Raw genomic sequence first — 12,768 nt, forward strand, 5'->3', positions numbered from 1 at the left:
TGAATCATTCCCAGACCAGTGGACCTGTCCCATCCCTGTCTGCATCCCAGGGCTCGTACATCCCCACATCTGGATTTGCCTGCTGGGAATTTATTGCTTTGTTGCGAGGACCTTTTGCAAATGTTAATGCTTTCCTTGCGCTGGAGAGCTCTCCGGCTGATCTGCCAGAACACATTTCACACGCTTCTCCTAAAATTATGCCCTTTGCTTTTCCCGGCGTTCAAGCTGCAGCAGAGGCCGGTGTGCCAGCGGCATGCGGGGAGCGCAGCGAGTCGGCCGTGCCGGGCTGCGGGGGCAGCAGAGCGAGGGGTTAAGCGCTGCCCGAGTGAGCGTTCGCTGCCTGCTGGCTCCTGGGCAGAGCGGGGTCCGCACGGACCCACCCTGCTGCCCGGGCTTCCTGAGTGCCAGCTGGATCACAGGATGCCTTGAAGCGAGACAAGCTTCAGCACTGTCCCTGTGACAGCGCGCATAAACCTGGGCTCAAAGCACGTCACAATTTAGGCATGGGCATTTTAGCTGTGGAGGCTCTGGATTTGGGCTGAAAGCAAGGGATGAGCTAAAGATAAGCTCCTCTTAGCACCTCCAAGGCCAGCAGTTCCCCCACAGTTTGTGTCTGCTGGAGCCCACCCGTGCTGGGCAGTGCACACTCCCTGCACAGCATTTAGCCATCTCCTGCATTGCCACTGCGGCTCTTTGGGCCAGGAGCAGGAGAACTGGATGCGCCCCAGCAGGTCCCTGTGGCTGAGGAGCAGAGGGGACTGGCCATGATGTGAGAGGCAGCAGGTGGAGAGGTCCAGGAGATCTCTCCTGAGCATGGGGCCAGTGCTCGATTGGCTGCAATGGACACTCACTGGCACAGGGAGGTGGTGTTTGGGGGGTGGGGGGGGGAGTGCTGGGGCAGAGCACACTCTGTTCCAGCAGAGTTCCCAGCAGCCCTCTGGCACAATCTGCCCATGTAGATGGACATCCCTCTACACTGCATCCTCCCAGTCCCCTCTTTCTTCTTCATCCCTGCGTCTGTTGGATTCCTCTGTGTGCTCTGCATCTCTCACCTCTGACAACATTCCTCACCTTCTACCACATCCCCCACATTGCTCTGCATCCCTCAAATGCTCCTGCATTCTTTCATCCCCTGCATCCCACCACAGTTTCTATAACTTCCCACATCCCCTACATCCCCCACATCCTCTGCATCACCTCATTCTCCAACCCCAGAACATAGGAAACTTACAGGGAGCTTGCAATTACCTTAGACTGTAAATGAGGACATCTAGTGTTTACTGTCCACCAGCAGCGTTCCCCCCAAACATCCCTGTTGGGAAATGCCATGAGGGGATCCAGATTCTGTCCTGCCCCTGGCCCTCCCCAGCCAATGCTGGCTGTAAACAGTTAGTCATGACTGTCGTCTCTGGGGTTGGAGCTGCTTAAGTGCCTCTTAAATGACTCACTGGGGAATTTTTATTATATTTTTTAATAACTCATGATGTCACTACAGGGCATGAAGTTTGCTTTGCTGAGTTTGTTTTCCTGTTCCCTTGCGGAGATAAATAATTGAGGAGTTGAAGAGCAAACCCAGAGAGACCACTCCTGGGAATACACTGGGAAATGTGTCACTCCAGAAGCATTTATAGATTTAATTTTTATATTAGTGGTGAGGGACAGGAAGAAAGACAAAAGGGAATTCATCAGGGATGTATTAAGGGGGTAGGAGAGGCTGAGGCTATGGCTCTGAAAGGGGTTTGTGAGGGAGTTAACAGGTCTTTCCTTCCCCCTCATCCCAATCCACTGCTCCAGTTCTTTCTGACTGTCCATGACAGGATTGTCCAGTGCCAAAATGATGTTGCCTCTCATTTGGAGAAGGAAGTGTTTTTATCAGCTCACACTGCAAATAAAATAGGGCCATCATCAAGTGAGGGCAGTGGTGGCCATGAGAGGCCATTGAGGTGACCAGCTGCAGCCTTCCCCCTGTGCTCACTCTTCTCCAAGAAAGGAGACTGGATCCCTTCGCGAGGCTTGAGGTCCTTGTCACAGAATCACCCAATCAATGAGGTTGGAGAAGCCCTCTGAGATCATCGAGTCCCACCTGTGAGCGAACGCCACCATGTCAGCCAGCCCATGGCGCTGAGTGCCACGTCCAGTCTTTCCTTAAACACCTCCAGGGATGGTGACTCCACCACCTCCCTGGGCAGCCCATTCCAATGCCCAATCACCTTTTTTTTCTGAAGAAATTCTGCCGAATGTCCAACTTAAACCTCCTCTGGTGAAGCTTAAGATTGTGTCCTCTTGCTCTGTTGCTGGTTGCCTGGGAGAAGAGACTGACCCTCACCTGGTCACAGCCTTCTTTCAGGTATTTGAAGAGAGTGATCAGGTCACCCCTGAGCATTTTCCTCTCCAGGCTAAACACCCCCAGCTCCCTCAGCTGCTTCTCACAGGACTTGTGCTCCAGCCCCTTCTCCAGCTTCATTACCCTTCTCTGGACACACTCCAGCATCTCAGTATCATTTTTAAATTAAGGGGCCCAGATGCCAAGTACAGGGGAAGAATCACTTCTCTAGTCCTGCTGGCCACACTATTCCTGATACAGGCCAGGATGCCATTGGCCTTCTTGGCCACCTGGACATCTGGATGTTCCACCAGATGTCAATCAGTACCCCCAGGTCCCTTTCTGCCTGGCTGCTGTCCAGCCACTCTGTCCCCAACCTGTAGTGCTATGGGGGGTTGTTGTGCCAAAGTTCAGGACCCAGCACTTGGTCTTGTTCAACCTCATATTGTTGGATTCAGCCTCTCCAGTCTGTCCATGTCCCTTTGCAGAGTCCTCCTACCCTCCAGCAGACCGACATTCCCCTCCAGCATGGTATCATCTGCAAACTTGCTAATGGGAAACTATTGGACATCACTGCAAGTGCTAATGGAGAAGGCAAACCTTTCAGTTGAGGAAAACAGCTTTTTTATTTTTTTAAATTATCCAAAAACTTTGCAGTGCTGAATTTAAATCACCAGCTTTAAAATTATCCTCACTTCACAAAGAATTAACAGCCTTACCAAATATTATTATTGTCACAGAATAAGAATGGCAATTATTTTTGGCGGAGGAGGAAGATGATCTTTTGTGTGTCACCCCCACTATAAAACCCTATTTAAATTGCCATCCTGAGCTCAGTCTTGGCCACAATTTTTGGCTGCAGGTGCCTTCATCCTGGAGTTTTGCCACTCCACAAAATGCCGGCACTTCTCAAATCAGGAAGCGACATCTGGGTAGTGGGACCCAGTCAGACTGCAACCCCCGTAGGGAAGGAAATGAGAAAGACATCTGCATCACTGAAACCTTACAGGACAGCAGAGTGTGTGTGGGGGGAGGGGGGTAGATGGGGGAATCTCCTGAGAAATCCCACCTGCTCTTCCCTGCCTGCAGCCCTCCTCCCAACATGCCTCCCATGGCTGTCACCCAAACCCCCACACTTGCCCATTGATCCAGGCTCAGAATAGCTCCTGTCAGCAGCCAGGGAGCTGTGGCCAGCTGACACTGGAGACAGCAGATGAAGGACATGGGGCTCCGTCCCCATAGCACCCCACTGCTGGTGACCTCCTCCCTCTGCACCCCCGTGGCTGCACCCTGGGCTCTCATCACAGCCCCATGCTCAGAAAAAGAGGGAAAAACAGAAGAAATAACATAAGGCAGGAGAGGATTCTTACAGGAGGGGAGGATGCCATGCAGCTTGGAGCAGGGCAGGCTGTACCATGTGCTCTAGCTCTGGCACCAGCCACCTTGCTGCCCAGATGACCCTTTTGGGAGGGGTCTGAAACTGGATCCTTACTCTTGGGGATTTTCCACATCCTGTGTCCACTTCCACAGCCCTTTGGGAATGCCAGCTTCCCAGCAGGAGGAGAGCCCTGCATTCCTTGGAGGTGTCCCTGTGAGAGAGAGGGGTCAGTCGCTGTCACAGCAGCACCTCGAAAGGAGGGCAGAGGCTCTCCCTGCACAATCTGCCTGTCACCACCGATCACTTCAGGTGTCACATGAGGTTTGTGTCACTCGGCAAGGTTCTACTCGCCTCTCTAGCTGTGGCCAGGATGCAGAATGGGTTTTATATGACCCCATTTGCTGTGGGAGAGAGGGAAGTTATCCCCCAAAAGCCCAGGGGATGTGCAGGTTTGCCCTATGCCTGCCTTGGGCCTTTTCTCAGAGCATCCCCTGAATGGGGCCAGGCTGATGCCATAGTGCAGGGCTGAGCATCCTCCTCCATGAGGCTGTCTTCCCTACCCAGCATAACCCTGACCCTGCATCCCCAGGGTGCTCTGGGGGATGAAGTTCCTGGGCATCCTGAGAGCATTTGGGACTGCTGCTAAGGGGCAGGAAGGGGGTTTCCCTCACAGCCCAGCATTGTCTCTCTGCCCAGGTGCAGCTGCAGTCTGGCAGGTAGCTGTGGAGGCAGGTGGCATCACCCCAGGACTGGGGTGGAAGGGGCTGTGTGAAAGGGTTTGAAGGGGGTTTCCTGCAGGTGGGGTTTCTCCAGGCAGGTAAAGCTGAGTGCATTGCAGGCCCTGTCCAACTGCTCTGGTTGCTAAGGTCCCGTTTTGGGTGCTCTGTGGAAAGCCCGGTGTAGTGTCTTCACTCCACAGTGATGGGGAGAATGTGGGGCTGTCCCTTGGCCAGCTCTTTCTGCCAGGAGAGCTTCTGTCTGCTCACCACAGCCACCCAGGTGGTTTTGGGCTGTTCCCTCACTCGATACCCCTGGGAAGCTGCTCACTGATCACAGCCAGCAAAGCCGGGACCTGTGGGGGCGGCCCCAGGGGAGAGCATCAGCCCACAAAAGCAGTGAGGAAATCCCCTCCGTGCCAGGTACCAGGCAGGCACTGCGCCCCCTCCCACAGCTCCCTCGGCACTCGAAAATACCGGCGATTCTGCTTGTAGAGTGTGTGTGTGTGTGTGTGTGCGCGCAGATATTGTGTTTGAAAATGACCAGTGCAACATCTCTGCCTCTCCCTGACGTGCCTGTGGACCGAAGTGATCCTGACACTGAGCAAAGGAAAAGGAGGCTGATGGAAGCTGAGTGGAAAATTTTTTTCAATCTTTCTTTAAGTGCGAACACCATCTGTCTCCCCCAACTCCGTCAGCGCTTCCAGTCCCCAGGCAGCTTCGTTCTTCCTAATTACTGTCATTAGGCACTGGGTAGCAATTAGGGAGGGATGCTGATGAGCAGCATCAGGAAGGCTGTGGTCCCCTGACAGCATTGCACAGGGAGCTGGCCAGCCCTTTCTCTCCAGCCCTGGCCTTTTCCACCTGGGGAGCTTGTGGCTAGCACAGTATTTTCCTTTTTGGCAGAGGCTGACAGGGAGGGGATGGAGAAGAGAGGTGCTGGGTGGCAGGTCCATGTCCTGGAGAATGCTCAGAGAGGTCTGACAGCACTGGGAATGGGCTGCTCGGGGAGCAGGACGATGGTCGAGGTGCTCAGTGCTGCTGGGGGACGGAGCAGCAGCTCTCTGTGCCTCTGGTTGTCCCCCAGGTGTCCAGTCACCAGTGACCATTTCTCCTGGGCAGCCCAGAGGCCATGGCGATGGGCTCTGTGGTCGGACAGAGCCAGACCCCGCTGTCACCCTTCTGTCTGGCCCAAGTGGCGCTGGCCACAAGCCTGCCTGGCTGTCCCTGTCCCCCTGGCAGCCCTGGGGCACTGGCCCCGCGGCCGCTCCCTGCCGTGCGTGGTGTCAGTGCCACCTCGTGGCAGGCGCCCCGGGACCGCTGACCTTCCTGGCAGCCAGGGCGGGGATCAGAGGCTGCACCCAGAGACAGACGAGCCCTGTTGGATGTTTGCCATCGGGGTATTTCTTCGTGTGCGGGATAAAAGGGTGCCCAATTGCCCTGCCTGCCCTGCCTGCTGTCAAAGCCTGCCCAGGGAGGGGCAAGCTCGGTCTGCAGGGGCCTGGGGGGGCTTTAGGCTGGAGTAGTTGGGCCTGTGGGTGAACTATCAGGAGACTACACTGCTGGGTGAACCACTAATGGGAGTGGAGAGGAGCAAGTGAGAGAGGAAAGCCTCACTTTGGAGTCTGGGCAGCCTGTGGGATTGAGAAGGTTTTGGCAGATATGACTGGTGGCTGCAGAAGACCCTCGGCCAGGCGTTCTTTCTCCTCAGAGGGAGAACACTGCCATGTTCTGTTGGCCAGCTGGCTCCTGCCTCATGGACAAAACCAAACCCATGTCCATAGGGACACCAAGGCTTCTTTCCTTTACCACCAGCATTTTTGGTGAGACTGGCAGGAGCTCAAATACGCTCATGACCTACTCCAAAGCAGGGTCAGTGGAATTGAAATGTCTAGGGAGATACTGAGGTGATTTTGCAGTGAGGAGGGTTTTAGCCTCAATTGCTTTCTCTTGTCCAGGGGTTTCCTCAGACTTTCCCCTGGCTCCCTCTGAAGCCCCATGCCCCTGCATGCAGCCAGGTGAAGCCCAGCTTCACCAGCCTTTCAAGGCAGTTGTGCGGGCACTGGGGTGAGTGCCAGGCTGAGGAAGAAGCACAGCTCCTGCCTCACAGAGGGAAGTGAGAAACTGCTATGGAAAGTCAAAGACAGGTAACATCCCCACCCCCCAAAAAAAGACTTTCTCCAGTCCTTGTCCTAATGGCCAGCTCCTGGCATGGCTGTGGGGAAATGCAAGTGGCCAGGCTTGGCTTGTCCCTGGCCATGCAGGTGGCCATGGATAGGGAATGTGTTGATAAAGCCACTGCCAGAGGAGCTTCTTCAACCCAAACCCCTGCTGTACCCCAAGGACCATCATGCTGGAGACCCCTAAAGCCAGGAAAATGAGGACCCCATTCCGACCTCTGAGCATGCATTGACGATGGATTCACTTTATTCTTTAATGTTTACTGCCATATTTTTAATCTCTCTTCCCTTGGCTTTCCATGCAGACAAAATGGACAACCCTCTGCCCTGTATGTAAGGATGGAGAAGTGCACAGAGCAGATTACAGATCCCTCCTGGGCAGATTGGGCAGAAGGGGATCCCTGCCCCACCACAGCTGGCAGTCGGGCAGACACGATGCAAGGAAGACACCTCACATGCCATAACAGAGAGGAGATCCAAGGGGCACTCACTGGTTGAGGAATACAGCGTGGATCCAATTGCCACTCTGCGTGCTGCAAATGCCAGTGGCATCCCGTACAGGGAGATGTCCATAGGGCTTAAGCTCCAGCAGAAATGAGAAGTCCTTATCTGAGCAGAAAGAGGAGCTTTTTCAATAGGATTTGTATGGGTGTTTCTTTTTCAAATTCCCAGATCATCTGGGGTGGGCAGTGCATCCACAGGGCTGGGCTGCTGCTGTCACTGGGAGGGAAGTGGAGATGGCTCCTGACAGTTCTGCTCCATTTCTGTATCACCCCCATCTCCCCTGAAACAGGTTGCTCTGTCTCCCAGAAGCAGTCCTCTAACGACAAAACTAATCCTTCTCGTGACAAAACATTTCCTAACCTGGCTTCAGCTCCTTTCCCCACTCCAGACACACAAAGGTTGTTTGAAGTTACTTCACAGGGTTGGGTGTGGAGCATGAGGATGAGGAGATGTCTGATTCATGCCGTGGCAATACCCCTTCTGCAAAGGCAGGGTGGCTGCTGTGGGTAGCTGGAACACCAGCCTTTGAGCCTCCAGTTTCTGCCACAGGTCTCTGGAGCCCCAGGAGACAGTCAGTGGGCACATGGACCACCTCGTTCACCATCCTCAGCCCCAAGGCTGAGATGGGGATCCATCCCATCCTGGATCATGAGGAGCCTCAGTCAGATGAGGGTTCACCTCTGCCAGTCTGTTAAGATCTGGGAGAGGAATTGTGATGAGTCATTTTTGCTTTGGCACCTGTGGCAGTGCCTGTGGTTGCCCTCATCGGACAGATGCCATGAGTCTGGCAGTAGTGCAGAAAGGGGAGAAGAGAGGTGGTCCTCCTTCAACAGTAGCATCTGTCCTGCAGCCCCAGAGAGAACTCAGGCTTGGGCAGGGAGTCACCTTCCCATCATCAGAGGGATATCCCCTCCACACAGTGCCTCCAACTGACCCTACTGGGAATATGGCACTCAGTGGACCGTTAGTGCCTGGTGTCAGTGCCCCCACATCTTGCTCGTCCAGCTCTGTTCAGTCTCCAAAACCTCCCGGACGAGGAAGCCACCTCATCTAAGGAAGACCAGACCCAGGGATGGTGCTTCATGTAAGTAACCCCTCAAAGCACTTCTAAGTGACTAATCACCTTCTTCAGGGGCTTCTCACCCAACCCAGAGTCTCTGTGCAGCCAGGGGGCATCAGCTGCTGTAATTACTCAGAATCAGCAATCCCACACTAACGAGTTCATTTCCCAAACAGAGCCCTTCCCATGCAGGAAAGCCACTTACAGGCGGGTGAAGAAACCCACCTACAGGGAAATGCCTGGGATCAGCAGCCCCGGCCAGCTCTGGCACACAGGCAAAGCCTTGAGGACACTGTCATAAATTAAGTCATCCTGCCTACGCTCACATCACTCCCTGACTGCTTTTGTGCAGTGTGGAAGCATCCATCCCAAGTGACACACGGTATTTCTGCAGCGACAGTGAGCTGGAGTGACGGTTGTCTGGGGCTGTAATGACACGTTCAGGGAGCTCCTCTGGAATAGCTGTCTCCACTGCCTGCCCCTGGTCTTCCCTAACTTCAGGGACTATAGGTCAGAGCAAGGACAGATTTTTTCCCCTCTTCACTGCTTGGGAAGACGAGCTTTTTTCCTGTCTCCACGGTACCTGGCTGTGGAAGGGGTTCCCATGAATGCTGGTGGATGCCTGCCACCCTGTGAGAGAGCCCAGAGGGTGGGAAGACCTGAGTATCACAGAGTGCAGAAGAGAGGGTGGCAGGACTGTAAATGGAGTAGATGCTGAGTGTGCCTTGCTTCATATGGCCTCAAGTCTCCTTTTACTGAGGTCAGTAGCAAAAATTGAGCTACTGCTGTGTGGGATTTGTTCCTAAAGTAACTCACTGCTTCCATTTCCCCTGCAGTTTCTGGTGTTCCAGCCCCATGTTCCCAGCAATTACCCATCCAGCAGGAGACCTGTCCAGGCACAATGGCTGCCTTGCAAATGGCACAGCAGTCCCAGTCACACTCCATCCTCACAGGTTGTGTGTCTGCCACCTCCCAGTGGTTCAGCCATGGCAGCTGTCAACAGTTCATTGTAACTCAGCATGATCCACTTTGGCTTCCTCCAGCATTTACAGGTGTAACTTGGGACTCAGTACAAAAAGGACAGTCATCTTATAAGGCTGCTCTTGGTCCTCACAGAGCTCATACCTGTGGAAGGTTTCACTAGTCCCAGGAACAGGCTGTCAGTGTCCACAGGGATTGGCCAGAGCACTCCAGCTGCATTCCCCTTGCCTTCAGACTGTCTCCTCTCTGGCGCAGTTCTGGGTGGTTTTGGTGGTGACCAGCGCTGTGGCCCCCAGCTCAGTGGCGGGCAGCGGGAAGCTGTGGTTGCATTCCTCAGGCCGGGGGTACACAGCGGAGAGCAGAACAATGTCACCATCAGCATCTCCCTGGCAGCACGGCCCCTGCTTCGCCCTGGCTTTCCTGGGTGGCCCCGGCATCTTCAGGCTCCCAACAAGATGCAGGCATGGGGCTGGGTTCAGGGCTCCGTCTCCCTCTGGCATGGCAGAGTCCTGGTTGGGCAGGGGGCTGGTGGTGTCTATGTTTTCTGGGAAGGGACAAGAAATGGGGGTTACTGGGCTCATGGAGTGGGGTCAGGCAGGTCCCAGGGAGAAAGTCCTGTCCCTAGAGGAGAAGATGGATCTGGAACAGGAAGAGTCTGCAGGGTTCTCACATCTCTCTTGCTGCAGAATTTCTCCTACTTACAACCAATGGGCTTTCCCCCTCGCAAGAGGGAAGGGTCGAAACTTGCACTTCCACTTTGAGTCCTCTCTCTCAACCCTGCTGGCAGCAGAAGAGCCCAGCCCGTGGCAGCTTGCCCTCCCCGACTGCCTCCCACTTAAAAATAGACTTGTTTACACACTTCAAACGCAGGCGTGTGCCTCCAGCCCCAAGCCTCCTGCCACTTCCCACACATCCAGTGCCGCAGCACTGGGCCTGCTGTGGTGCGGCCTTGGGGGACGTGGGGATGTGCGCCAGGGTGTGCAACAGGAGACTGAGTGGTGCCTCCAACACTCTCCATAGTGGCCAGATCTCTCTCACTGCTGGATTTCTCCCTTCTCTTTTGCTTTTGGTATTTTTCCTAGGCATGTGTGTCACAGGCTGTCGCAGAGCACAAAGGCCCCGGGTAATGTCCCCCTGCTCTGAGTCACCGTCCGGCAGTGCCAGAAGGGTGCAGGCAAGCCCGGGCACAAGGACCAGCTGCCCCACTGTGGACACCCACCCGGGTCATGGGGCAGTGGTGAGTGCCAGCATCCCTATGTGGCAGCCCCTCTTGGGGGTCCTGGGCAGCCACACCCCCTCCTTGGGAATGGGGAGGGGTGAAGCCAGGCAAGACCACTTTGGAGAAGTGCAGGGGCCCCCAAGGGAGAAAAGAGCTGCCTCAACAAAATGGGCCATCATGGAGCACTGTGGCCTTACTCTCCTGGAAGTACCCTGCTAGGAAAGGCTCAGCCCCATTCCTTGAACCCCAGCCCTAATTTTGATGTTCCAGATAACCTTGTGCAGTGCTGCAGTGTACTGTCAATGGGGCTGGGCCTGACATCCCACTGCGGTCTTTGGGATGCATGTTGGAGGCTGCTGGGCATCTCAAGCACAAGAAGCAAGTTGGGCGGTCCACATAGGACCCCTACTGCAGTGCCACAGGGAGAGGCTGCCCCTGGAGCCATCCCCAGGTGTCCACCACTGCCCCCACTACTCCCACTCCATCCATGCTCCTTTGGCTAGTGGGGGAGAGGGTTCTCACCACTGAGCTCACAAAGCTCCTACTTACCAGTGCTCCGTAGGTGTCCCCTGTGGAGAGGGCATGGTGCCAGGACATGCTTTAAGCAAACAAAGGCACGGGGAGACCCGGCAAAGGGAGGGATGGCTCAGCAGGGTTGTGGTGGCAGTCAGGTGCAAGCATAGGTTCCCAGGGCATGCAGGACACTGTCACTCAGGCAGTGATTCAGATGCCCCAAAATGCCATGGGGTGCCTGCGGAGCTGATGTTGAGGTGGAGGAGCTAGCCTGGGCTGTGCCTCAGTGGTGCCAGCAGTAAGTGATCCCATCTACCCCAGGATCCTCAGGGTGTTGTGAGAGGGAGAGGAAGAGGAACAGGTCTCCTACCTTTGTCCTCTTCATCTGCTGCCTTCCTCTTTCTCCTCCGCTTTCCCTCCTTGCAGGCCAGGAAGACACAGACAGCAGCCAGAACCAGGATGAACCCCACCACCACCGGGACCCCGAAGATCAGGAAGGTGCTGCTCAGGGAGGGTGCCAGGGTAGGCTCTGCTGTGGGGTGAGATGCCGGTAGTGTCAGGAGGGGGAAAGCTGAAGGAGGAAGGAGGGCAGCAGCATTTTTCACCTGGCTGGCTGGCCTGCCAGCTGCGGTTGCAGAGAAGATGTGTGGCACTTAACTGTGACCCACCTGCCACCAGCAACAAAATATCCCCCTGCTTGATGAGATCCCTAGGGTGGATCATCCAACTTCTCCCTACACCATGTTCCTCTCACTGGAACTGGCTGCCCTCTTCCCCTCTGCTTTAGGTGAAGGTGGTGCTCCATCCTCCATAGCCATCCTCAGGAGAAGGTGCCTTCCACCTGCCCACCCCTGGGGTCCCCTCAGCCTCCTTGGCCCACCACCGCCCTGCCCTGGTGAGCTCAGACTGCAGCTGCCCTTGTCCTCTTACTTGTGTTGTCCTGGAACAGGTCGGAGCACTTGATGCACGACTTGGTCAGGGTGTCGAAGCACTCGAAGGAGAGGCAGGCGGGGGCAAGGGCAGCTTTTCCTGATGAGGACATGGCAGAGTGGGAGCGAGAGCCCAGCTCTTGCATGGCGTAGCAGTGACAGGGCCGCCGGAGTGTGAAATCGCAGCGCCCCAGGCCCCGTGGCAGAGGGAGATACAGTCTGTCAAGCTGCAGTCGTCTCCCTTGGGGCTCGCAATCGCTGTGCTTGGCCTGGGGCGGGTCTTCACCAGGGAGGAGGAGAGCAAGCAACCAAGCCCTACCCCTGCCTGCCTTTGCAATGTGCCCTCAAACTACCCCTCTCCTCCAAAATATGCTGCCGAAATCCCTGCAGCCCCCTGTGTGTCTCAGCCTCGTCCCCAGGGGTATTGCGTCCCAGCCTGACCTCCTTGATCCTCACTCCTCCCCTGCCCACCTGCGTGCTGCCCCCAGCCCAGGCATGTCCCCCACCCTTTGCTTACACTGAAAAGCCCTCTCCAGTGTCTACAGGAGACAGATCCTGTGCACAGATCTTTACAAGACCCCATCCCAGGGGCACAGATCTGGCTTGGATTGAAAAATGCAAAGGACCAGAGGAGAAAAGAGTGAAAGGGCGCTGATGTTTCCCCTTTTAAAAGCTCCCACTGCCCCGAGGGCACATCCTGCCGGTGACTGCTCTGCAATCAGGCCAGCTGTTGTATGTTCTCCACCCCTACTGACAGTGCTTTCCATCACCTTGCTCGCTCCATCCTCTCACACGCAGACCTAGACCTGTGGCTCCTCAGCACCATGTCTCGTTCTCTGGGGTTCAGATTTGGTTCTGCTCAGTAAATGTGCAGGGCATGGGCAAAGCAGGTCATACCAAGCAAGCCTGGTCTTCAAACCATTGGAAGGGACTAAAAAAACCCTTTAATAGTCTCGGGCATTCCT

At 55.4% G+C, this 12,768-nt stretch overlaps 1 protein-coding gene across 1 annotated transcript; it reads right to left on the reverse strand.

Moving 5' to 3' along the window:
* Positions 1–9,372: 9,372 nt before the first annotated feature.
* Positions 9,373–12,048, reverse strand: LOC106631837 (tumor necrosis factor receptor superfamily member 13C-like). Its single transcript, XM_014307364.2, has 3 exons — positions 11,805–12,048; positions 11,245–11,406; positions 9,373–9,686 (listed from the first exon to the last, which is right to left on the reverse strand). Exons 1-3 carry the CDS (start codon positions 11,947–11,949, stop codon positions 9,373–9,375), a joined length of 621 nt encoding a protein of 206 aa, XP_014162839.1. The 5' UTR covers positions 11,950–12,048.
* Positions 12,049–12,768: the final 720 nt, after the last annotated feature.

Source organism: Geospiza fortis, unplaced genomic scaffold (assembly GCF_000277835.1).
Source record: "Geospiza fortis unplaced genomic scaffold, GeoFor_1.0 scaffold173, whole genome shotgun sequence".
NCBI classification, from domain to species: Eukaryota; Metazoa; Chordata; class Aves; order Passeriformes; family Thraupidae; genus Geospiza; species Geospiza fortis.

Bases quoted from the DNA above. Each gene is read 5' to 3' on its own strand.
- LOC106631837 (XM_014307364.2), bottom strand. From the start codon at position 11,949: ATGCAAGAGCTGGGCTCTCGCTCCCACTCTGCCATGTCCTCATCAGGA. The intron at 11,407-11,804 runs GTAAGAGGACAA...CTCACCCCACAG, and splicing joins CCTGTTCCAGGACAACACAA to CAGAGCCTACCCTGGCACCC. The intron at 9,687-11,244 runs GTAGGAGACCTG...GTCCCTTCCCAG, and splicing joins AGCAGATGAAGAGGACAAAG to AAAACATAGACACCACCAGC.